The 27,631-nt window shown below is 36.6% G+C and overlaps 1 protein-coding gene and 1 long non-coding RNA gene across 2 annotated transcripts; one reads left to right on the forward strand and one right to left on the reverse strand.

The window, feature by feature from the left end:
* The first annotated feature begins 2,210 nt into the window (after positions 1-2,210).
* Positions 2,211-7,023, forward strand: si:dkey-165a24.9 (probable G-protein coupled receptor 132). The gene is made up of 4 exons (XM_048179613.1): positions 2,211-2,577; positions 2,734-2,866; positions 3,739-4,321; positions 6,125-7,023. The coding sequence occupies exons 2-4, from the start codon at positions 2,857-2,859 to the stop codon at positions 6,531-6,533; spliced, it is 1,002 nt and encodes a 333-aa protein (XP_048035570.1). The 5' UTR covers positions 2,211-2,577; positions 2,734-2,856; the 3' UTR covers positions 6,534-7,023.
* Positions 7,024-18,435: 11,412 nt separating this feature from the next.
* LOC125261051 lies at positions 18,436-21,195 on the reverse strand. The gene is made up of 4 exons (XR_007183201.1): positions 19,843-21,195; positions 19,614-19,751; positions 19,359-19,487; positions 18,436-19,280 (listed from the first exon to the last, which is right to left on the reverse strand). It is a non-coding gene; the product is annotated as an uncharacterized LOC125261051 (long non-coding RNA).
* Positions 21,196-27,631: the final 6,436 nt, after the last annotated feature.

Consider the following 27,631-nt stretch of genomic DNA (forward strand, 5'->3'; position numbering starts at 1 on the left):
TTATAATTAATTATTCTTATTTCTTTTTAGATCATTTGCTTCAGCTTTCAAATTCAAACACTTTCGTGCTTTCAAACGCTCCCGTGCATTGATCATTATAGCCAATCACAGACATATCTGATGAGCGAGTAAACACAAAGGCCAATCAGAGGTGTTTACGAATCCACTCAACAGCGCTCGAAGCATCACATTTTTAAAATTTCAGTACCAACTTGTTATCGCGGTTGGTTCTTTTGACATCTTTTTGGCTTTTTTAAAATCTATAAAAAAGCCAAAAAGATGTATTCCCAGTTCAGCCTTGATGTTGTTCCCTCTCCTAATGTGAATTTGTTTTAAATCATCATTTAATGTTCAATAGGCAACTTTTTTGCTTGTTTCAGGTCTAATCCACTTCCTGGTATTTATAATCTCAGTTCATGAATTCTTTCCTGCTTATTCATTTACCACATGTTTACATCTGCAGAATAAAAAAAAAAAACAGTAGCATTCCTAGCACATTGCACAAACAGCCATGTTTAAAAATGGCTCAAATTTAAATTAATTTCATTTAACATTTACATTTACATTTACATTTAGTCATTTAGCAGACGCTTTTCTCCAAAGCGACTTACAATAGAATAGAATAGTAGAAGCAATCAAATCAACATCAGTACAACAGTATGTAAGTGCTGTGTGAAGTTTCACAGTTTCACCTGTAAAGTGCTCGTAGCAAGGATTTTTTTTTTTTTTTTTAAATACACAGATAGATGGAAAAATAAAAGAAATTGAAAAAAAGAAGAGGAAGATAGATAAATAAAAAGTAAGTGCTACTATTACTGGGTCAAGTGTTGATGAAAAAGATATATTAAAAAAAATGGCTAAAGACTCAGCTGCTCGAATAAAGCGTGGTAGGTCATTCCACCAGCCAGGAACAGACCCGGAGAAGGTATGTGAGAGTGATTTTGTGCCCCTTTGTGATGGCACCACAAGGCGCCGTTCACTTGCAGAACGCAAGTTTCTGGAGGCCGCATAAGTCTGAAGTAGTGAGTTAAGGTATAGCGGTGCAGAGCCAGTGGTTGTTCTGCAGGCAAACATCAGAGCCTTCAACTGGATGCGAGCAGCTATTGGCATCATTTAAACATCATAATCCAAATTTCATATATTCTCACTGGCCATTTTGTTAGGTACACCTTGCTAGTACCAGGCTGGACCCTTTTGCCTTCAGAACTGCTTTAATTCTTCATGGCATAGATTCAACGATGTGTCCTTAGAGATTTGTTTTTTTGTGTGTGTTCATATTGACATGATAGCATCACACAGTTGCTGCAGATTTGTTGGCTGCACATCCATGATGCGCATCTCCCATTCCACCACATCCCAAAGGTGCTATAACGAATTGAGAAGTGGCGACTGTGGAGGCCATTTGAGTATAGTGAACTCATTTTCATGTTCAAGAAACCAGTTTGAGATGATTTGAGTTTTGTGACATGGCATGTTATCCTGCTGGATGTATCAGAAGATGGGTACACTGTGGTCATAAAGGGATGGACATGGTCAGCAACAATACTCAGTTAGGCTGTGGCGTTTAAATGATGCTCATTTGATACTAAGAGGGCCCAAAATGTGCCAAGAAAACATCCCCGCACCATTCCACCAGCACCAGCAGCAGCAGATTGAAGGATGGAACCATGCTTTTATGTTGTTTAGACCAAATTCTGACCCTGCCATATCGGAATGTCACAGCAGAAATTGAGACTCATCAGAACAGGGAAGATTTTTCCAGTCTTCTATTGTCCAATTTTGGTGAGCCAATCTGAACTGTAGCCTGAGTTTCCTGTTCATAGTTGACAGGAGTGGCACCCGATGTGGTCTTCTGCTGCTGTAGCCCATCTGCTTCAACCCATGCCTCAATTGTAATGAGTGGTTATTTGAGTTATTGTTCCCTTTCTATAAGCTCAAATCAGTCTGGCCATTCTCCTCTGACCTCTGGCATCAACAGAACTGCAGCTCACTGGATATTTCCTCTTTTTCTGGCCTTTCTTTGTAAACCCTAGAGATGGCTGTGCATGAAAATCCCAGTAAATCAGCAGTTTCTGAAATACTCAGACTGTCTCCCCATGACATTTTGTTCGCAAATGTACATTTGCTGTTAAAACAACTATTGTTAGGGAACTTTGCTTTTATATTGTTTAGATACACCAATCAAACAGTGTCCTGAGCAGGCCAGTAAGCTAGAGCAGCGGGGCGTAGGGTGGAGGGGTGTCACAGGGGACATGGAAATGACTATAAAGGGTGTTACAACTTGTCTCTCAGTGGCCCTTCCGTCTGAAAGAACAGCCTAGATTCTCTCATATCTCTGCCTCACATAATGGCCAGCAGGCAGGATGGTGTTTTTGTTCTGAAGGAGAAAGGCTTCAGGATGTTGCCGCTCAAAAGCAGTCGAAGTGGCTTCCTGTTGGGGGAAATGATCAAAAAGCTAGACAAGCCCCTGGGTTGGACACAGCAAAACTTTCCACTCTAATTCATATACACATATACAGGTTCATGCACATGTAGTGGAGTTGGATATGCAGTAGACGCTCTCCAGACCTAATCGAGGTGAGAATATTTCTCCTATTTTAATAAATAGATGCATAGGTTCTAGAAACATTAGTTTGTTTTATGTTGATTTTTGCATTTGAAATGTGTTGTCTTATGACAAACATTAATTTTATAGTGGAACCATGTCATGTGACGTTTCTGTGCTCTGCTAAGGTTGCTTAATCATTGTCAGAGGTGATTGGAAAAAACTAAGAGGAGTGGAGAGGTTTGGTTCAACATGTTTAATGAAAAGTTTGAAGATTCAAATGTCATGGACAAGTCACAACAATAGAAACCATGCTTCTGAGTAAGTTACCATTCCTATGCATAACATATCTAAAAATAAATACAGATTCACATCATTAAAATTCTCATTTAATTCTAAACTAATTTTAAGTGAATTTAAGCATAAAAACAATTAAAAAATGTACACTATGAAAAATACACTACCGTTCAAATGTTTGGGGTTGGTATAAGATTTTTTTTAAATGTTTTTTTTAAATAAGTCTCTTTTACTGCATTTATTTGCTGTATTTATTTGATAAAATACAGTAAAATAATTTAAACTGTTAAATATTTTTATAATTTAAAATAACTTTTTATTTTAATATATTGTAAAATGTAATTTATTCCTGTGATGCAAAGCTGAATTTGATCTTTCAGAAATCATGTTAATATGCTAATTTGCTGCTTAAGAAACATTTCTTAATATTATCAATGTTGAAAACAGTTGCGCTGCCACTGCTTCATATTTTTGTGGAAGCTGTGATGCATTTTCTGTCAGGATTCTTTGACGAATAGAAAATTCATAAGAATAGCATTTATTTGGAATAGAAATCTTTTACATCAAACTCTTTACTCTCACTTTTGATCAATTAAACATGTCCTTGCTCAATAAAAATATTTATCTATTTTAAAAAAAAAGTCGTAGTCATTTACAGAGTTGTTAAATTATTAGTATTTTTAAAGTTTATGTGTTAGATGATGACAAAGTTAACTTTAATTTAAAAAATACCATGCACAATTAAATATTCAGTATTAAACAGTACTGATTCATATGAATGTAAAAATGTCTAATATCTTCAGATTATAATATAGTACAGATATATTGTGCATTCCTTGCTAACCTGTTTGAGCTAGCCTCCAGATTTGTGCAATTATTTTCCTAATTTTTCACAGACCTGACCAATGGAAGCTGCCAAATCCCCCTGGCAAATGACAGAATTGGTCTGACCTACATTTACAGCCTTTCCTTCTCTATTGGTCTCCCAGCCAACCTGCTCTCCCTGTGGGGACTGTACCAGCTAGGCCGGTCTGGTGGAGGTGGCTGCCAGCTGTTCTATATCTTTAACTTACTCCTTTCAGATCTTCTCCAACTACTCACCTTACCACTGTGGATCCTCTACCTGCAAGGAGACCACCGCTGGCCTTATGGGTCTGTGACATGCCAGCTAGTGGGCTACGTTTTCTACGTTAACCTCTATGCCAGCGTCATTTTTCTTTGCCTCATCGCCCTGGACCGCTGTCTAGCAATCGTGTACCCTCTAAGCAGCCGTGGTGTACGGAAAGTGCATGTGGCAGCCTTTTCTGGTGTAGTAGTGTGGACTTTGATATTTCTTTTCTGCCTGACTGGCCTCTATCCATCTGTGTTCGAGCCCCAGAGAGAGCTGTGTCTGGAGCAGTACCCTGTAAGCACTAGATATGCTTACTTCAAAATTGCCACAGTTGCTTTAGGATTCCTGATGCCCTGCTCTATACTAGGGTAAGTGAAAGGCACTTAAGGACATTTATGTTTTGGTGTTTCAGTACAGCTGGGTCAATGAAATAATGTTCTTATTTGGTCCCGATCTAACAATTTATTTAAAAATTATAAACAATAAAAATAAACACTAAAAATGCAATTATGCAGTACATTGCTACTTCAGTTGTTGTGGTGTTGATTTCTAGATTATTGTGCAGAGTGATCAGAGTCATTTTAAATAATTGCAAAAAGCTTAATTGAGGGCAAGCTTCAAGCTTGCACAATGATGCCAAGACTTTTGGACAGCAGCCTGGTGTCAAGAAGGGCAGCAAAGAAGCCACTTCTCTCCAAGAAATACATCAAGGACATACTGAAATTCTGCAGGAAGTACAAGGATTGGACATCAGAAGACTGGTGCAAAGTAATTTTCTCTGATAAAGCCCCCTTCCGACTGTTTGGGACATCTGGAAAATTGTGACAAATTGTGATTTGCATCAACTCCAAACACTAATAATGCAAGAATGGATCACCATCAGACCATCTTGGCCCAGAAGCTGCCAGAGGGAATTGCAGAATTTATGGCTCTTTGCATATATTGAATGTTTTTGCCAATAAAAGCATTTCAAACTTATGAAATTTAAAATTTAAATTTCAAATTTTTGACGAAAATGGTATAAATGTGTTTCAAAACTAAATGAAAGCAACATGTTTATTATTTACAGTAAAAAATGGCAGCTGTGGTTGCCAGAACTTTACCATAAAAAATAGCAACCTTTTAGGTTTTACGGGACAGCACTTAGTTTACTGTCTATTTTACAGTTCAAAACCGTATAATTTAAAGATTTATATAGTAATAATTATGGTTCATAACAATTTATTTAAAAAAAAAACAGTTAAATTTACTGTAAATAATCATATTTCACTAACTGATATAATGTTAATTTACCAACCTATTGAAGTATTAATATGTGCTTTGTACATTTGTAATACACTGACAACCACCAAACACAGTGGTGATAAGAATCACACGATGAGTCAAAGTTCATCACAAGCAGCTTTTCCAAAAGCTGATAAAGACAATACTAATATATAGAAGGTGCACACAGTGTCATTCACGCAAACACTAAACACCATCATGGTAACACACATAACATTTTAAAAATGCAATAAACATTAATTTAACAACATTAGATGTAACATAAAACCCTAATGTACATAACTGATTAGAAAAAACTAAGAAAAACTGAGAAGAAACAGAGTTATTTCAACGAAAATACATCAAATGTGAAATGTCATGCAGGGAATTGTGGGAATGTTAATGTATGGTTTTTCACTGTAAATTATACAATGATTTGTTATTTTTCACTTCCAAAAACTAAATTTAATCGTATTTTACAGTAAAATCACATTAAATGTACCATTAGATCTATTAGTTATTCACCGTATATAGTATGGAAACTTTCTGTAAAGATAAATAAACTGTTTTTCATCGTAGCATTTTTACAGTCTTTTGCCATTAAAATCATGATCATTTTTTACAGTGAAGTACAACATGAGTACATTTCTATGAACTTGATAAAGATTTATTATCATGGACGCTCTTATTTGTCACTGCCCCTGCAAACTTTTTAGCAACCCGTATTTATTAACATGTTGTCTCAACACACAGGCCTAGGAATGAATTTGCATACCGGAAAAATGCCATTGCGAAGATGACAAACACAGATACAACGTCTGTCTCTTTAATGGAATGTTACTGTAAACACAATCATGACTATATCATTCATAACCTTTTGGCCTTTCTTTCCTCTTATTCAAATTCAGGTACACCTCGGCCCGAATCGGATTAACTCTACGAAATTCCCCATCTGTCTTGGATCACGAACGCCGCAGGATTGTTGCTGCGCTGGCTGTCATCACTATTATCTTCATTGTCATTTTTGGTCCTTATCATCTGGTGGTCGGCTACAGATTTGTCACCCTGCTTCTCACGGAAACTGAAAAAGACCAGTGTTCAGTGGAAGTTTCCCTCTACCTTTACTATCGAATCTGCTACGGCCTCACAAGCCTCAACACCCTCCTAGACCCTCTTTTCTACATCTTTCTTTGCAACGATGCTCGCCAAGAGCTACGCAGATCTCTTCTCTGCCCCTGCCGGGGTAATAGGGTGCACCAGGGATCACGAGTACCTACTTTTCCCAAAGGCCGTCTCAACCACAGTGCAGATGTTTAGCTTTAGCATACAGATGCTAATCGGGTTTAGTGACTTTGTACGCCATGTGCTGAAACCAAGGTTATTTCACACATGACGTGAAATTTCTTATCAGACTAAGATCTGATTACCTGTCACCACTGCAATGACATCACTGATGTCATTAAGACATGGCTGGTATGAGACATTGGCACGTCCTCTGGATCGCTGTCACAGGGAATGTGTGTCAGAGGTCCGCCTGCAGCATCTTCAGTCAAATGTTTAGACTCCTATACAGCCTGAGGAGACTCTAATACGTCTCTATATTGCTAAAAATACATTTTTACATCTACCGAATTCAGGTGTGATTTTACCAAATTCAGGTATGATTTTACACTACCTTTTAAAAGTTTGGATTTTTTATTGTTTTTAAGGAAGTCTCTTATGCTTGCCAAGGCTGCATTTATTTGATCAATAATGCAGTAAAAATATCTTTTTAAAATAACTATTTTTAATTTCTAAATATATTATAAAAAGTAATTTATTACTGTGACGCAATGCTGAATTTTCAGAATCATTACTCCAGGCTTCAGTGTCACATGATCATTCAGAAATCATTCTAATATGCTGATTTGCTGTTCAAGAAACATTTCTGATTATTATCAATGTTGAAACCAGTTGATCTGCTTCATATTTTGGAAGAAACCATGATACTTTCCCTCAGGATTCTTTGATGAATAAAAAGATCAAAAGAACAAGATCACAAAAACAAGAAGATCCTGGATCACAGCAAGTAAGCAACCAGGGCAAAAGTCTAGCTCTTTTTAAGGATTTTAAGGATATCCAAATCATGTCTGACACCTACTGGAAGGCAGACATACATAGATTTTGTTAGAACAGTACAATGAGAATATGAATGTAACTACATGCCTAGAGTGAAACTGAATGTGCTTGCTTTGGATGCATTTACACTATGGGCTGAAATATATATGTTCAACAATACTGCAGCTATCAAGAAGTTCACTTTCGCAAGAAACTGGTAATCCACCTTTTTCCTACACTAGGCCTATGTTTTAGATCACATGAGGCACTTCAGGTTTGGTTTAGTTTCACTCAAAAAAGCTGAAACAAATAATTTCAAATCATAAGGCTGTGCTACAAATAATCCTTATCCATCAGTATGACTAAATGGGCAGTAAAATTTCCTTCATGTTCTAATATTAGACGTCAGGAGAATACCATAAAACTTGGTATTTTAATGTGACATGGTAACCTACAAGAATATCTATGGCAAGAGCTCTTTTCAGTCACTGCATTATTTGTCCTCCTGATTATTTTCTCTTTCCCCCATAGATAAATTCACTGGAATACACGTTTCACAACAGCGTTTCCCAACCAGGGTGCCATCTTGGCAAGAGCAGGAGTGCCATGTAAAAAGTCCTTCAAAAATTTTAAATTGCTAAAATGTTTAAAATCATTAATTATGTACCATCAATCTCTCATGTCTCCAATAACAACAAATTTTAACACAAAATTTAATTTATCATAAAATTGTGAATCGTAAGAAACGTTGGTCTGAAATTCGGTGTGGGTTGCGCATAATTCCTATTCCCATTCTTCATTCCCAGTGCGTACACATAAAGCTGCCTCTTGCAAGAGACTGGGTTGTAATTTTACATCCACTGTAGTTATATTGTGGCTACTTTTAGCCTATTTTTTTTAGTTTCTTCGTTTTTCAAATCGTAAGAACAAATTAATAGCCTAACAAAGTTCTCACATTTTTAGTAGGCTACAAAGAAACAATTTAATAAAATGTGAACAAAAGGTCCATAATTCATTTACAAAGGAACGCTTTAATAAAAAGTGATCAACAATTTCTTAATTCATGGACAATTTTTCTGCATGTTATGTTTAGAGCTCTGTATTGTACGTGAATGAATGTTTCAATGTGCATGCCTGACTTGTTGAAATACATCAATGAATTAAGCTTTTTGTCTGCCGTCACTGTAATATCTCACTGTTACTAGTCTATTCAAATAGCTGGAACATTATGCATTTATATGATAAATTATAGCCTATAAATGTAAGCAAATAAATTATGGTGTAAAAAAATAAAAGTGTGTTAGAACTGCAGGACACACACATCTCAGTAGCCCGTATATGTTTGGGATTTAAACCCATGTCATTAGTGATACTGCTGTCCAATGCTCGACGACTGGACTACCAGTTGGCTTTCCATGAAATGTCCAGAAGAGAAGATCCCTTTTCCAACAGTAATCAGAGCGTCTGCACACGCTTTATGTTTATTAAAGTGCAAGAGGGCTGTTCAAATCTTAATCAGGGATCGCACTGCATTTTGTTGAAAACAATAGGTTACTGTCGTAACCCAGGTTATCTAAAACATCAAGTGGAGAGATCCACCTATGGGAAGGGCACCAAGGGTACCAATTGCACCAAGTCTGGCTAGACAGACAGAAGTGCATAGCCATTGCCAGGTAAGGCCCCACCCCCCTTACCTGAGAGCATATATGAGCTGCATGCGCTGCTATTGTCCAGTAAGTATATTCACTTCTCGTGTGGCAAGCGGGGCAAAGCTGTTGGATCACTACACTCGATGTTTCAGAGAACCAGGGTTACGACATTAACCTGTTGTTCTCTTCCATCATCTTGTGTTTGAGATCCACCTCTGGGAGAGACCTGGACAGCTCCCCGATTGCCCAATACACTTACAGTGAGGTTCTGTAAGGCAGAGGAGGATGGTCACCCTAAGGGGGCTGTGCCTGACACGTCACAAAATCATGCACCTGACAACCCTGTTCGCACACACATGACTGCAGTGCACATGCAAGACATGAAACATGTATGAAGCATACACATGTAAATAATCCCAGCAATACAAATATAAACACCCAGGCAGGAATGTAAATGAATGGAAGGTGACATGAATGTGCATGGCCTGCCGGCCCACACACCCTTTCTTCTTTTACTACAACGTGTAAATAGGAAGGGAGAAAGGAAGGTAACAAGGAGGGCTATGAAGACCCCACCCCTAAAACAGAATGTGCTACCGAGGTTTTGGTAACATCTATCTGGTAGTAATGCACAAATGTATGGGGAGAGGCCCAGCTGGCAGCAGAGCAGATGTTCTGCAGTGACATTTCTCTAAACAAACCCCAAGAGGCGGCTAAGCCCCTCGTGGAATGAGCTTTGATGTTACCTGGTGGCTGCACTCCCTTAGATTCGTGTGCCAAAGCAATAGCATTCAAGCCAATGTGAGAGGTGTTGCTTAGATATGGGACTCCCCTTGCGAGGGGACACCTTTGAAATAAAGAGCTGGTCATTCTTCCGGAAAGCACTGGTCCTGGTAATATACGTCTGTAATGCACGGATAGGACACAGAGCATTCAGCCTCTGATCCTCCGTGGAGGAAAAAGGTGGAGGGTGAAAAGCAGACAGCTCCAAGACCTCCAACGTGAATGCCATGAAGCACTTAGGCATAAAAGCTGGGTTAGGCTTAAGAAAAACTTTATCTCCACTAAGAGAGAATTTAGTGCACAAGGAACAGAGAGTGCATGTAGCTCACTGACACGTAGCTCAGTCTGACAAGTGACACATTTAGCTGAAGCCAAGGCCAAGAGCAAAGCCATCTTGAAGGACAGCAGCTGCAGGGAAATACATCCCAGGGCCTCAAAAGGGTATTGAGACAGAGCCTCCAGCACCATGGAGAGGTCCCATTCAGAAAGAGTTCTCCTGATGACTGGCAAAGAATGACAAGCACCCTTCATAAATCTGAAGATTAGAGGATGCTGTCTGACCGCTGCGTCCTCAGAAATAGCCGCCAGGTAGATCTTAATAGTGGAAAAAGACCTGACTTTGTCCATAAGGTCTTGTAAGAAACACAGAATATCAGAAATTGAGCTGATGATGATGTGAGACCACCAGAGGTGTAAAGAGTACCTGAAAACCATACTTGAGTAAAAGTACAGATACCTTGCAGTGAAAATTACTCCATTACAAGTTACAAATCACCAATTTCAATACTACTTGAGTAAAAGTCTTGAAGTATCTGATTTTAAGAGTACTTAAAGGGGTACTTCACCCCTGGAAAGATGAATGTGTATTTAAAATTGGTCATTTATGTTGTAGAAATGTGAAATTATTTTTGAATTTGGAGCTTTCTAGACTGAGAAAAGGCAGAAAATGTATTTTTGACTAATGTGGATGAAAGACAACAACTCCCAGAATGCACTTGTTTTGCTGCCCTTGCGAGGCCACGCCCAAACCACGCCTATCGGTTACAGGCGGAATTACCAGGAAAATTCAAACAACTAGGCTTGCTTTGTTACATATTAATTCTATAAATCGTGAGTTAGTTCATACATTTACAGCGAAATGGTGCTAAATTGCTTCGTACCTGGATGTACACCCAAAACCAGGAAAGGACAAGTAAGTTTCCATCATTTTCCGATTAAAGATTTGGAGCGATGTAAACAGTGGCTGCGGGCCATCAAACACCCCAAGTTTGGAGATGACACCGTTATAGAAAACCTAAAAAAATGCAGAATATGTAGTCTCCATTTCAAGCACGAGGACTACGAACCAAATATCCTTGCAATGAAGAGAACCATTCTGAAGGACACCGCGATACCATCGATATTCACTTTCCCAGAGGACGAACAGCCTGGGCCATCTGGTACTAAGCGTATTCGCCTAGAGGCAAGACTCGCTGATACTAGACTCTATTTCTGATAACACAGTAGCCTATATGTAGTGTTGTAGGTAGCAGTAAAAGTGCAAACTTAGCAAAGTAGCGTTAGATAGACAATTACATATAAGTTGCATATAAGTTGACTGTTATCAAAGTAAAGCCACTGTTCTGTAAAACTGAGTTAGTCTATTTATCTATTTATGCTAACGTTACCACAAAAGCCTGTTGCTGTATTGGTTGAGATGACTGCAGAGACCGATAAATTTGCGAGATGAACCACTGATGTAGTGCAGACTATAACAAAATAATGTTAATTACTGTAAGCTTAAAAATATAATTGACACCCTCTTTTGATAAAATCTTTGATCTATGTCCGTGAGTAACCTCAAATGCGCATATGTTAGATGTATTGCCTTCTTATTTGGGCAACGAAAAACCCACATTTTTTTCACTTCAGAATAACTTCATTTCCTTGAAATATTATGTAACGTTATTGAACTTGTCATTTCAGACTCCAATCGCGTCTGCTGCGTTAGTGAAACCCCATATGGGCGTGGTGAAAAAATGCGGAACTACCTGCTATTACTGGCTGTAGTTTTAAGCCTCTGGCCAAAAAAGCCTCCGATGACGCAAAATGGCGATTTTTGCGTCATCGGAGGCTTTTTTGCAGAATAAAAATGCATAAATCTCTCATCTCGGGCTGATATGAAGGGGGAAAGCACGGTAATTCGAAAATACTAGTGGTATTCTACTAATACAAAGCTTAATGCTAAATCCTGAAGTATCCCTTTAAGTATTTTACTCATACTGAATGTAGGCTCAAAGATGCACTAGTTCCTCGACTTCGGTAAAGTTGGTTTTATATTCGCACATTCGGACTTCCGCGTTTAAGATTTGTCTAATTATATGTGCTTTGAAGTGAATATTTGCGAATACAAAGCATGGCATGCTATTCACAGCTAATTATTATCAATCTGTACATTTTCCAGAATCGAACAAGACGGCCATATATTGTTTAATCGCTTACTTGCTGAATGTCTGCTGAATGTCCAATGTTGTGCGGAAAACCACATAGGGAGCGTCTCAAAAGTTCGATATTGTTTTATTTTGTGCAAACAGACAACTACATTTTATCCAACTATGTACAATATAGAATATAGATATTTTTCTGTTTCTGTTTCTATACCTACAGAACATACAGCCCATGTATTGCTGTTTTATTCACCTCTGTTTCTCTGGTTTGAAGTGGTAATAAAAACAGTGTTCTCCACGTGTTAAATAAAATAAATGGCTAAACTTCTAAACTGTCTTTTATATTTTCCTGTTGTATGACACCTTCGTTTAACAATAAACTCTCACAATATCACAAATCATGTGCATTGAAGGATGTTTACAGTCCTGCAGAATTATCACTGTCCATGGTACTGAATCAATCAGATTATTGACAAGCATTCACAAAGTATAACAGCAAACAGGATGTTTAACTTGGGTGAACACTTCAAAAAGTAGTGTAAAAACTTTTTTCAAGATGATTTACTGGACATTTATGAGAAAGGTAGGGTACCACAATGTTTATTCACCCAATTTGTAGGCTACTGCATTTAAAAAAAGTAATAGGCTATGTGATCATAAAGATGTTACTACTTTTACAAATCATATTTGTATATCCTTTTTTTATGAACACATCTATATTGAAATATTACAAAATCTGACCATATTACAAAATTATTTTTTATGTGTCTACTTCACAAAAACTGAGATTTGCGTTTGTGGCTACGTGATGATGTCATCACGCAATGAATTCACAACGTAATTTAGCAACTTATAGCAACAAATCGACCAGCCTGAAATCAACTTTAGGCAAAATACATTAAATCTCTTAATATCTCAGCAGAGGAGGATTAAAGAACTCCACAAACAGCATTACCAGCTTCACTTATTACTAACTTCAATGACATTTATTTCTGTCAGACGTCTGCAGCAGTTCTTATTGATAATTAACACAACTTTTATATTTCTTTCATTTAAGGTTACCATGATGGTGATTGATGTTTCCATTTATTGGTCTCTAAAGTTTTGTTATAAGTAGTGGTGTTCTTTGATTGCTGAGACAGTTTGTTTAACAAACATGTTTGCAGTATATCAATAATTTGTAAGGCCCGCCCAATCGGCCCAATGGCGGTTTTCCACCGGGCGGGGAAGGTTTCTTGCGCGTTCCGTCTTTTCAGCGTGGCAAAGTAGTTTAATTCCAAATAATCTTTTATCTGACTCCATGTTATTATGACCTCGAATTTAGTTTAGAATGTCAATTGATTATTGGTCATTTGTATAATAATTTAGCTTTACATTTGAATATTCTATTTAACTCTTTACTCTTATTATACTCGTTCATTCGGTTCTCAGTGTCGCACAGGGTCCTCGCACTGGCCATTCATTAATATGCGGGCCCACGATCACAAACTCGTCAGTCTTGGTCACTAGACAGAGGTAATTGACCATACTAATAGAGTGCCGCTCTCATGCTTGCTTTCTCTAAAAGTATTTGTGTAGTCCCCATAGATCTGTATACACTTGAATTAAAGTAACACTAACTCTAGTCAGAGGTCATAACCACTACTACAGGTAAGCCGACCAATATTACTTCTCTTATAGTAGCTTTGGTTTGGTTATGCCATGATTTCTCATGTACACTTAGCTAGAGTAACATTACAATAAACAGAGGTAAGGCTCACCCTATTTAGGTTGGTCGATTAGTTGTCCTAAACGGAATTCCCTTTTTAGCCTTTACAGTCTAAGTACACTTGAACTAGTGCCAAGTGTTAGTCGGAGCTCTAAAATCACAGTTAGTGTGCCCTTATGCTCCACTCAACTGGACTTTAGTCCGTTACTAACCTGACGCAGATTTGCGGTAACAATGGATACATCGTAATCTACAGTCAATAATTTCAGAGTAAGTCAGAATAAATCAAATGTGACAATTTATTAGTCAGGTAAATGCATCCTGCCAATTAGATAATCAATTCAAAGGTGATCAATACCAAACATCAAATGCTTAGAAACAGAGTAAGATGCATACCTGACATTAGGAAAATACACACTGCTGAGTGTCCTAGACACCCAGCAATGAGGGCACGTCTGAATACAGAAGCGCCCCGAGCCTTTTGCAACATTTCTTTAAATACTCAGACCAAGACAAAACATCCCCCAATGTGGGGCATGAACTTACAATCAGAATTTGCATTGACTAGGGTCACAGACCTCAGGGGTTCGCACCTTGCTGTGGAACAGGAGGTAATTTAGATGAAAGACCCTGGGAAAGAGGCACACCCATGGTTGCAACCAAAGTATCTCTAAAACTCTTAAAACCTTTAATACCTTTGGTTTACTTTTATGTAGACGAGACCATTGTACCAGTTGCATTGAGACATTTCAAATGATACCAAACATGAATGTTAATTCATTTGCATTGACAGAACATTATAATTTGTATATAATCTTTTTAAGTGAACTGAGTGATGGGAAGAATGTGTAAAGGGAAGGAAGTGGGGGAGAAGGAGCAAATGCAAAGGAAGGACAGGATGGAAAGAAGCCTTCCCGCAACTTCACGCTGTAGGGTGTGGAGACAAATGGCTGTATGCGTTTGTGCTGTCCATATCTCAGGAGATCAAAGTATCTGAGGATCTGTTGATCTTACAAATTGTAATGTTATGAAAAGATAAAAGATCGGAAATTATGGTTATATAAGAATCGTGGATTTTCCTTACTATCCAGTGTTAATTTGAATGTAATTGTTAACATGTACTATATTAATAAATTAAAATAAAAAGTCTTTTCTGCAGTGACAAAAGAACACATCAACAATCAACCCATGATTCTCAGTAACGGTGACCAAAGTTTCATGTCGCAATGCATGCTGGGTACCATGGTAAACAAAAAAAAACTCCCAGAATGCATCACACTATTAATAAATAATGCAACTGAATTGTACAATATATTTTTTTCGAACTATTGTTGGAAAACGATAGTTGTTTGCTGTGATTTTTGTTGTGTTTTATTCGCTTTTTATGTCGAATTTATCTTTATGAATATTTTGTTTATTGTCACCATTGTTGAGATTCATATGCTGATTACTGATATCTATATTTCTCATTAGAGTCCTCTTTCCTTCAATCCTGCAGTACAGTTATAAGCCATGTTGTACTATCACCGGATTAGCAAATAAATTATATTAAGGGCTCATATTAATTATTATATTTCAAACTCATTGATAAAACAAGATATAATTAATGACATCTAAAAAAGAACTACCCATAATTCTACTCATATATTTCCACTTCATTTATTGCTTCAATTGTGTTTTAACACACACCGATTCAGCAGTTAAGCATAAACCAAACATTTAAACGATTAGTGGCCAACTACTGGAACCACCAATCACCATCATGGTAACCCATATTTATCAAGCCTCTGACAATTACTCACAAGAACACTGCTGAAAAAAATCTTGCCTCAAATCTACGCTTAAAAGTTAGGCCTACTTATGAAGCATCTCAGTCATAATTTAAGTGAACTACATCTTAAGTGTCAGAGCGTCAGCGTCTTAGAGATGATTCACGACACTTTGCTGTGCCACAAATGGTATTTTGGATGACGACATAGACATGGACCAATCACTGAATAGATTTCCTTATTTAAGAATATTCTCAGATAAATTCACACTGAATGGTGTAATTCCTCAGAGGACTTTACATTCAACACATTTGACAATAAATATTTTTCAAGGTAATACATTACGATATACACATTGGAAATGAAAGATACACATGTTTTCCACCACGTTTTAATAGTAATTTTTTAAACGGTATTTTGTTAACTGACCTGCCTAGCCTAGATTTTATGATCATTCCACACCAGATCATCATTCCAGATGTGACAGATACCTTTATATAGCCCACGTTCATGATTTTTTTTCCAGCGGTGAAGGGGGGTGGTGTGGAATCCTGCACAGAAATCACCAACATTGTATTACAGTGAGGTTCTTGACTGTTTGAAGTAAAGTATTTGGAGTTTCGTAGGACTTTGCAGATGGTTCCTTTCATTCTGTCTCTTAGCCGTGTGCGTATAGAGATCAATGCGTGTTTTCCACTGCAGATGAAAGCTGGTTTTGAGGAAAATAAGGCTGTTGCTGCTTGTCTATGTTACTACGATTAAAAAGAGGTGTTATTTGTGTAGTAACAGCGTTTAGCGCACATGTTATTGATCCGGGAAATTGGAATCTGTGAATATGCGGCCAACTTTACTTTACTCTGAAACTCTGTATTAAGTAGCTTGATTAACCAGTCGTTTATGTTTTGTTTGTGTGTGTCATTTATGTTTTAAACTTCTTCAGTTAAAATTATCATTAAACACTTTTCATTTGTTCTTTACATTAATATAAATATTTTACAACTTCTTTTGAAAGGCTGTGAGTGTGTTTTCAAAAGCTATTGAACTGGAACTGTCTGTGTCCATCAAAACAGCCTTAGACCTTTGATACTGAACTTTTTCAGTTAAAATGACTTCATTAAACACTGTTCATTTGTTCTTTACATTAATATAAATATTTTACAACTTCTTTTGAAAGGCTGTGAGTGTGTTTTCAAAAGCTATTGAACTGGAACTGTCTGTGTGCATCAAAACAGACTTAGACCTTTAATACTGAACTTTTTCAGATAAAATGACTTCATTAAACACTTTTCATTTGTTCTTTACATTAATATAAATATTTTACAACTTCTTTTGAAAGGCTGTTGAGTGTGTTTTCAAAAGCTATTGAACTGGAACTATGTGTGTCCATCAAAACAGACTTAGACCCTTGATACTGAACTTTTTCAGTTAATATGACTTCATTAAACACTTTTCAACTGTTCTTTACATTAAGATAACTATTTTTCAACTTCTCTTAGACTGATATGAGGCTTTTTTTCAAAAGATATTAATATTAGAAGTGTGTCAATACAAAATAGCTTTATTAGACATTAAGGGTACAAACTACACTTTTACAGTAAATATTACTATATTAAACACTATAAGTGTGTTCTTTACATTGAGATAAATATTTTGCAACTGCTTTTACACTGATATGATAATTTTTTCCAAAGATATTAATTTTAGAAGTGTGTCAATACAAAATAGCTTTATTAGACATTAAGGGTACAAACTACACTTTTACAGTAAATATTACTATATTAAACACTATGACTATATTCTTCACATTGAGATAAATATTTTGCAACTTCTTTTACATTGATATGATGCTTTTTTTCCAAAGATATTAATTTTAGAATTGTGTCAATACAAAATAGCTTTATTACAGTTTAAGGGTAAAAAGTATCCTTTTCCAGGCAATATTTGTACATTAAACACCATGACTATGTTCTTTACATTGAGATAAATATTTGTAAACTTCTTTCAGACTGATGTGAGGCTTTTTTCCAAAGAAATTAATTTTAGAAGTGTGTCAATACAAAATAGCTTTATTAGACTTTAAGGGTACAAACTATACTTTTCCAGTCAATATTACTATATTAAACACTATAAGTGTGTTCTTTACATTGAGATAAATATTTTGCAACTTCTTTTAGACTGATATGATGCTTTTTTCCGAAGATATTAATTTTAGAATTGTGTCAATACAAAATAGCTTTATTACAGTTTAAGGGTAAAAAGTATCCTTTTCCAGGCAATATTTGTACATTAAACACTATGACTATATTCTTTACATTGAGACAAATATTTTGCAACTTCTTTTACATTGATATGATAATTTTTTTCAAAGATATTAATTTTAGAACTGTGTCAATACAAAATAGCTTTATTACAGTTTAAGGGTAAAAAGTATCCTTTTCCAGGCAATATTTGTACATTAAACACTATAAGTGTGTTCTTTACATTGAGATAAATATTTTGCAACTTCTTTTACACTGATATGATGCTTTTTTCCAAAGATATTCATTTTAATAGTGTGTCAATACAAAATAGCTTTATTAGACTTTAAGGGTACAAACTATACTTTTCCAGTCAATATTACTATATTAAATAATATGACTATATTCTTTACATTGAGATAAATATTTTGCAACTTCTTTTACACTGATATGATATTTTTTTCCAAAGATATTAATTTTAGAAGTGTGTCAATACAAAATAGTTTAATTAGACTTTAAGGGTACAAACTATACTTTTACAGTAAATATTTGTACATTAAACACCATGATTATGTTCTTTAAATTGAGATAAATATTTGTAAATGTCTTTTACACTGATATGATGCTTTTTTCCAAAGATATTAATTTTAATAGTGTGTCAATACAAAATAGCTTTACTACACATTAAGGGTACAAACTACACTTTTACAGTAAATATTACTATATTAAACACTATGAGTATGTTTGAGTATGTTTGATTAACCAGTCATTTATGTTTTGTTTCTGTGAATTATTTATGTTTTAAAGTACTACCATAATAATGATAAATCAATGACAACTACATACATGACTATAAATGATTATGATTTTTTTTATAAAAACAAACAAAATAATGTTCAAAATAATAAGAAAGTAAAGCACTAATGTATAGTTGCCTTTGAAGAAGATTTTATTATAGTAAAATTGATTATAATACAGCATAATATAAGCATGTCTCACTCCACAAATATAATCATACATGAACAAAGAGCAGAAAGGGTATGCGCTTGCTAGTAAAAAAAGTATTACTGTTTTGGATCTACACATGCTAAATATCTTTTTTTAAAACAGACTATCATACCCGAATTTTTGGCATGCCTTTTAGTTTCATTTCATTTGTACCAGTCAGAAAGTCAAGCACGAAAAGGGTGTCAGTCTGAGCATATACAAACTAAATTGGATAAAAAGAAACAAATAAATTAGCAAATAAATGTCAATGAAAGATCAAACATGTCTAAATGGGCATATGTAGTAGCTTATCATTGAAATTAGCACTCTTTTACTTACCACAAACCTCCAGTGATTTTTAGTGATATTGACAAAAGTGATGACCCCATCATATTGCTCTAAGTTGACCTGTTTATCAAAAATGTAAAAGATCATGTCTGTGCAGTGTACATGTGAAAATTAAATATCATAAGTAGTTGCACTCACTTTTCAAAATCCTTGCTGTTCCATCTGCTCTCTTGTGCCATTTAAAATGACACCTGTGGTGTAATGGCTTAGCTGGTAGAGATTTGCATCCTCCTTATTAAGTACAGTTCTGAAATAGCACTCAATAGTCTAAAATGATAAAGCATTTCAATTTGAATCACATTACTTGATTGACATACATTGAGGACAACATTTACTGTTACATACAAATATAATTGTAATTATGCATTTAGATTTTTGTTCTGTAATGTGTACCTCTCCAAATAACCATTCATGTGGCCTCAGTGCATTGAATACCTTGTGATGTAAAAGGAACTCAAGATCCTGGCTAGGAGACTGAACAATGGCTACTAGCAGCTCTGTATGTTCCTTCTTCTTCAATAGCATCTGGATCTGTAATGATATGACGTTCATAGAGTAAATAATAGCATACCTTCATATATGCAATTAATAGTTTAAAGTTTTGTTCTAATGACTTCATTACCTGTTCATCTACATGGAGTCCATCTGCAGGAGGCTGACATGCTTCAGAACTTGAAGTTTCCACTTCCACATCCTTCTTGATCCTCTTTTTGGGGAGCAGGTATTTTATGTGGAACAGAAAAGAATTTGGATTTGGTGGATGGGAAACGTTCTTCCTTCTTCCAAGTTTCTTGAGACTGATCAAGGTTCAAAGGTGCCTCAGGTTGCCGCAAAAGCTTTTGAGGAAGTTCATGCTTGATGATATGCTCTGTATACCTCGCTTGTAGAGACTTGTGCATTTTTCTTATGAAGGTCCCTGGTTTGACTTTTTTTCTTTATGCATTATGGAATGTTTGACAATTCCAAACCACCTTTCAATGTGACAGTTGGCATCTCTTGTTTTTGGTTGTTTCTTTGTTGTCTCCATGTACTGTTCATGACATTCATCCATCAGGTCTCCCAACACTCCAAAGAGGAAAGATAGCAAGGTATACCAAAGAGGACTGTGAGGATGCCTGGACAAAAGTATGGGTTGTCTTCTGTTGCCAACCCTGTGTCATCATCAACCATTTCTTCCTTCACCTCTTTCATAATCTGCTGAAAAAAGGCATAGAATGGTGATTTGCCACTGATGGTCGTTGCATGTGTTCTGTCTTCACTTTCACACATTTCCTAGTCTTCAGATTGGGGAATTTCTTCCAGTGGCTCCTCTTTGGATCTTGAAATGACACTCTCCAAAATACGCAGACTTTCTTTGACGAGGTCTGTGTTTTGTTGGGTTGTGAGCAAGGCACATAATGCACGGAACACCTTTCTTTATTAAGTCATGTTGCTGGCATTTTGAAGTCTTGCAAAAGCAGATGTGGCAAAGTATCTCAGTCCTTTGTCATCTGTTTGCCTACAGATTGCCTGTCTGACAGCTTTCAGGATGTGAGCAGAGCAAATGTGTAGTACAATATATGACTTCATTTCATCCACTGATTTTTTTGTTCATGCAGAAGTCATATGCTCTGTTGAGGTAAGTGCTGATGTGCTCTTTGTTGAAAGCGAGCATCACACTTTGTATTAAAGCCCAGCTATAATCAGTTTCGACCTGGTGAATTTTTATTTGGGTGTACTTTGATAAATGCAAAGTGAATTGCATGAGTCAAAATGTGATTGGTGGTACTGAGTGCTTCATTGGTCATTGGAGAGCATCTCACAAATAAGCAGTGGTGGTGCATCTCGACCTGCATTTCCTGGAAGAGTGAGCGCATATTACAACACCAGTTTTGGCTGTTCTGGAATTTTTGACACTACACCACCAGTGGCATCAAGATAGAGGGACACAGGAGACTTACTTCGCAAATGATGCACAAGAATGCTGATCCTCAACTCAGAGTACAAATGAACAATTAACCAATTCACACTGAAATGCTGTATGTAGTATTTTTCGTCAACGTCCTTAAATATTGTCTGCATTAAGGATATTTCCATTTTGATGTTAGAGTGTTTAATGAAGTCATATTAACTGAAGAAGTTCAGTATCAAAGGTCTAAGGCTGTTTTGATGGACACAGACAGTTCCAGTTCAATAGCTTTTGAAAACACACTCACAGCCTTTCAAAAGAAGTTGTAAAATATTTATATTAATGTAAAGAACAAATGAAAAGTGTTTAATGAAGTCATATTAACTGAAGAAGTTCAGTATCAAAGGTCTAAGGCTGTTTTGATGCACACACACAGTTCCAGTTCAATAGCTTTTGAAAACACACTCACAGCCTTTCAAAAGAAGTTGTAAAATATTTATATTAATGTAAAGAACAGTTGAAAAGTGTTTAATGAAGTCATATTAACTGAAGAAGTTCAGTATCAAAGGTCTAAGGCTGTTTTGATGCACACAGTTCCAGTTCACTAGCTTTTGAAAACACACTCACAGCCTTTCAAAAGAAGTTGTAAAATATTTATATTAATGTAAAGAACAAATGAACAGTGTTTAATGAAGTCATATTAACTGAAGAAGTTCAGTATCAAAGGTCTAAGGCTGTTTTGATGCACACAGACAGTTCCAGTTCAATAGCTTTTGAAAACACACTCACAGCCTTTCAAAAGGAGTTGTAAAATATTTATATTAATGTAAAGAACAAATGAAGTGTTTAATGAAGTCATTTTATCTGAAAAAGTTCAGTATCAAAGGTCTAAGGCTGTTTTGATGCACACAGACAGTTCCAGTTCCAGTTCCAGTTCCACATAGTGCGCATTAGCGACATCTGGTGGTCAGACTTGTTTCTCCACCATATCTAAATCATCTAAATCACAGATCTACGGTTTGAAAAAGCACTTAATCAAAGCTTCGGAAGTCCGTGACATACGGAATCACTCTTGTCTTGAATCAGTTATATCTAATATAAACTAATCTCATCTAAATTAATTAATTTGTGCCTCGAAGCCTCGGTATCAACCGTCCCATCACTAGACTTAAGTACCATGGACAGTGAGTCTTTATCACGCTGTCAATCGAAATTTGCACTTTGTAGATGGTTCCTCAGATTAACGATGACGTCACAGCCCTCCATAGAGGTAAGTGTGTTTGTTTGCTGTCGAGCTCTACAGAAAATTGTGTTGTACTTTGTGCTCATAACAGTCAGTAACGATAATAAAATTAAATGAGCCTTTTTAAATGCAGATTCACAAAGTTATTGAAAGCGGAAGTCCGAATGTGCGAATATAAAACCAACTTTACCGAAGTTAGAGACATGCCAGTGAAAATAAGAAACAATTGTTCCCTTTCAAAGGCTACACTCAAAGCTGTGCTTAGCGCTATGGGAACGTCTTTAGTCGTGACTAGTTGTGAATATGTGTAAAACAACGTCAATGAAATTGACCTATTTTTCACGAGTTTACACTTACAAATAATCAGATAGTAAATAGTATGCGTAGTAGTATGCGTATTTGGCGTGCTGTCCGAGGAGAGAGCGCCGAGCTCGGTATTTTGGCCCGAACCCAAAGTGCTCCCCCATATTCTGGTTAGGAAAGTAACCAGGCAAGTGTGAGGAGACGGGGTGGTGGAGGGATGCTGTAAAACTGTTGAGGAATATGGGTGAGTCGACTGTGTCTATATGCTTTCACTCATGCTGATTGGGTAGATATGTTGATTACTGATTGCTAACAGCTAGCTGAAATGACGTGATGATTAGTCAGATTATTTGAACGTTGCTCCTCCCGAATTTTGTTAATAAAACATCATTTATAGTCTGCGTGACATCATTGGAATGCGTCGTAGGCGAGGCTATAATTAGATGAACCGCAGGTGCATCTTCAGGTCTTTTGTCTTCAGAGGCCATACTGTGAGGTGTGTGTGAAACATCTCTGCTCAAACGCTTTCCTTCAGCACTTTGTTATGAGTTAGATTTGACAGGCAGTGCGCAGAACTTTCTCTCCCCTTGTTCCTTTTTCAACTCTGTCTGACAAGTGAAAAGTGAACACACATTTATTATATATTATATATTTGAGAGAACGTCATGGAGCAAAAGGTGTGTGTCTCCGTGTTCGCGTTCCATCTCCGAATCGGACACACACCAGCATTGTTTTGTTTGTTTGGGGAAGAGCATGCTGCCCTTGCGTTGTTACAGGGTGAGTGAGCACTGTGAATGTTCACAGTTTAAGTGCTTCGCGTTCGCTTTGTTTATTTCAAAGGGTAGCCCTCACAATGTGATGGTTGGGGCTCGCGTGGCGATCTGGCAGAGGATTGAGAGACGGGTCCATCCCTGTTGCTCTCTCTCTCTCTCTCTCTCTCTCTCTCTCTCTCTCTCTCTCTCTCTCTCTCTCTCTCTCTCTCTCTCTCTCTCTCTCTCTCTCTCTCTCTCTCTCTCTCTCTCTCTCTCTCTCTCTCTCTCTCTCTCTCTCCGAATCGCGATGTCCTTTTGCCGGGACCGAAGCGTGCCTATAGGCGCTTCTTCGGCTCGGGCGGAGGACACTGAAGTGTTTTCCGTTGGAATGGAATGGAATGTGAGTTTGTCCGTCTCCGAGCGTTCCTCCCGAGATGAGAAAGCGAAAGGGAACTGCTCTGGGCGGGCACTCATACAGTGAAACACTAGTCAGACCCCCAAAGCATTTATAAAATAAATGTATCTTTGTGCCCATGACGTCGGCCCGCTCGACTATCGCGGGTGCGAAGCCACGCTTTTATACGATGCTGCCTCAGATCGGAGAGATGCTCGCGTGTCATCTCTCCCCTGGGAGCGCATCTATATCCCATCTATATATATAATAGGCCCTATAATATATATATTTTTAATAAAATTATATAATATATATATATATATATACAGTACAGTCCAAAAGTTTGGAACCACTAAGATTTTTAATGTTTTTAAAAGAAGTTTCGTCTGCTCATCAAGGCTACATTTATTTAATTAAAAATACAGTAAAAACAGTAATATTGTGAAATATTATTACAATTTAAAATAACTGTTTTCTATTTGAATATATTTCACAAAGTAATTTATTCCTGTGATGGCAAAGCTGAATTTTCAGCATCATTACTCCACTCTTCAGTGTCACATGATCCTTCAGAAATCATTCTAATATGCTGATCTGCTGAGAAACATTTAATGTGTACAATTGTACAAAATATTTGTGTACAATATTTTTTTCAGGATTATTTGATGAATAGAAAGTTCAAAAGAACAGTGTTTATCTGAAATCTAATGTTTTGTAACATTATAAATGTCTTTACTGCCACTTTTGATTGATTTAATGCATCCTTGCTGAATAAAAGTATTAATTTCTTTAAATTCTTTTCAAAAAAATAAAAATAAAAATTCTAACTGTCCCCAAACTTTTGAACGGTAGTGTATAATGCTACAGAAGCTTTTTATTTCAGATAAATGCTGTTCTTTTGAACGTTCTATTCATCAAGGAATCCTGAAAAAAAAGTACACAACTGTTTTCAACATTGAAAATAATCATAAATGTTTATTGAGCAGCAAATCAGCATATTAGAATGATTTCTGAAGGATCATGTGACACTGAAGACTGGAGTAACGATGCTGAAAATTCAGCTTTGCATCACAGGAATAAATTACTTTGTCAAATATATTTAAATAGTACACAGTTATTTTAAATTGTAATAATATTTCACAATATTACTGTTTTTTACTGTATTTTTAATTAAATAAATGTAGCCTTGGTGAGCAGACGAAACTTCTTTTAAAAACATTAAAAATCTTAGTGGTTCCAAACTTTTGGACTGTACTGTATGTATATATATATATATATATATATATATATATATATATATATATATATATATATATATATATATATATATATATATAAGCAAAATAAAATAGGTCCTCCATGACGTTAACTCGTTCATGGGGAAAACCTTATTTTTTGTGTGCCTTTGTGCCCTCTATGTCAACTTATCCGACTATCGTGGGTGCAAGGGCATGTGATTATACGATGATGTTCCGGTTCGAAGAGACGCTTGCAAGTTATCTCTTCTCTGGAGCTCATAGTCACTTAAAGAGACAGCGCTCCCCACACTCAAAAAAATGAACTTTCACTGTTGTTAGTTTCACTCAAACCATCCTTGTTCACATTACTTAAAAAACTCATGTAACTACATGAACGTAATTTAACTGCGTTGTTTCTACTAAAATTGAGTATTGTCAGCTTTACTTAGTAAGTGTTTGTTCAGTCAACTTAACATTGCTGTGTGAAACGCACACATTATTATTGACATAACTAACTGTGCAGTGGATCCGTAGTTCCCAGCATGCTTTGCAAGGGACTGCATTAGGAGAGTAAATTTAGGGATTAAAGTGTTATTTTTTGTGTTTTTCAGTAAAGGGAAAGATGTTGTTAGTTTATGTTAGTGTTTAACATTCAGTTATGTTGGACATTTAGAGTAGTTTCTGTAATGTTTTTGAATTTTGTGGTTACCATCATGCAGAAGAGTGTCGCCTGTGTTTAGGCTGTGCGCACTCATATACGCATGTTTATAGGATGAAATTCCTGCTCTCAATTCAATTGAGTTTGTTCAATTAGTTATTTATTGAGTGCATTTTGGGGTGAGGGGCTGCATTCTGATATGATGTATCCTTTTTATTTAAATGATTATTCAAAAAAAAAAAAAAGAAATGTGTTCATCTTACGTAATCAACATAACATTATTAAGTAAACTGCACATATAAACATTATGTAACAGTGACATTCAAATGATTTGTATTTACTCAAAGAAATTTTGTCAGCTTTACTTGAATTTCTTTTGTTCATTTAACTAAATAGTTTTTTGTACAAATTACTCAATATTGTTGCGTGGAACCACTTGACACTTATTTTTTAAGTAAATCCAACAATTCATTTTTTTGAGTGCACCAAGCTATGCATAATAACATCCATGCTGGTGGGAAGGCGTTTTGATCAGTGTGTTAAGGCCTGTTCACACCGGGACGAATATCGCGCGCGATTTTCGTCGACGTTTAACGCCTCGTGACTAAACAACGGCCGCCAATGTGAGTGTGCACACCGACGCGAAAAACGCGAGGCGTAAAAGCGTCGTTTTTTAAAAAACGCCTCGGGTTCGTTTTTTTGTTTTGATGCGCCGCGTTAAAAACTGGCAGACCAATGAGAGTGGCGCTTTTGTTCACGTGCCTGGAGCTACTGAAGTTACAGTAAAACATGACTTGGTGGCGCTCAAGCACAAAATTGATACCAAGACGACGAAGAGAAAGTAAGTAGACGAGGAAGACCCCTACAAACTATCCCTGCGTCTCAATCAGCTCTCTAGCTTCCTAGGTCATGTATCAGTATACTGTAAATGAATGTGGCCGACTCCCTGATCAGTGCCCTGACTAGTGAACTAGGGAGCTGATTGAGACGCACGCTATGGGTGCTCTGCCACTTCTTGGCCACACCAATAGATGTGTATTATTTCTGTATTTTTACTGTTTTTTTTTTCTTTTACATTCAATAAGTATAGTTGAGAATGTCTGTTTCATAAATATTTTTATTTGCACTACCGTTCACTTGCACTACTGTCATTGTGACTTATTTACACTACCGTTTCTGACTATATATATATATATATATATATATATATATATATATATATATATATATATATATATATATATATATGCCATTTCATATTCATTCAAACGCTGATGATAAACGCGTGCGATATTCATCCCAGTGTGTACAGGCCTTTAGACTGGTACTGCTTGTGTATGGCAGTGTTGCAGGTGGAAAAGGCTGACCTGCTAAGAAAGGCTCAAAAGCAGACTGTGGCAAGTTGCGCTTCCCCTCGTAAAAACTGGGGACCAGCTCATCACGCTCAGCAGCCTCATAATATCTAACACCCAACCCTTCTCAATACCTTCACATAAACCCTCCTTCCCCGCCACCTCTGGTGCTTCGGGGGGGAGCCATTTTCAGTGAAATACTAGGTGTTCCGCTGATTCCTTTAACGCATCAGGATGGGGAAAATCTAGCATCCCCTTGTGACAGTGCAATTTCATTTTCTTCATAAGTACAAAATTAAATTGGATTTGAAGCGGATTTGTTCATGTTTTAATAATTGCAGAGTTTAAAAGGACGCAAATTGTTGTTTTAAAGCTGCCACAACAAAGATGGTCTGACATGACAATGCCGGATGTACAATGACGTAAAGCCAAGTCAAGTCAAGTCTGTTCAAGTCAAGCCTGTTCAAGTCAAGCCTGGTCAAGTCAAGTCAAGCCTGTTCAAGTCAAGTCAAGTCAAGCCAAGCCTGGTCAAGTCAAGTCAAGCCTGGTCAAGTCAAGTCAAGCCTGTTTAAGTCAAGCCTGT

The sequence above is a fragment of the Megalobrama amblycephala genome, unplaced genomic scaffold (assembly GCF_018812025.1).
Source record: "Megalobrama amblycephala isolate DHTTF-2021 unplaced genomic scaffold, ASM1881202v1 scaffold253, whole genome shotgun sequence".
Lineage (NCBI taxonomy): Eukaryota > Metazoa > Chordata > Actinopteri > Cypriniformes > Xenocyprididae > Megalobrama > Megalobrama amblycephala.

What these genes read in the sequence shown, in the direction of transcription:
- si:dkey-165a24.9 (XM_048179613.1), top strand. An exon ending in ATGCCCTGCTCTATACTAGG is followed by an intron (nt 4,322 to 6,124) that starts GTAAGTGAAAGG and finishes ATTCAAATTCAG; the next exon opens with GTACACCTCGGCCCGAATCG.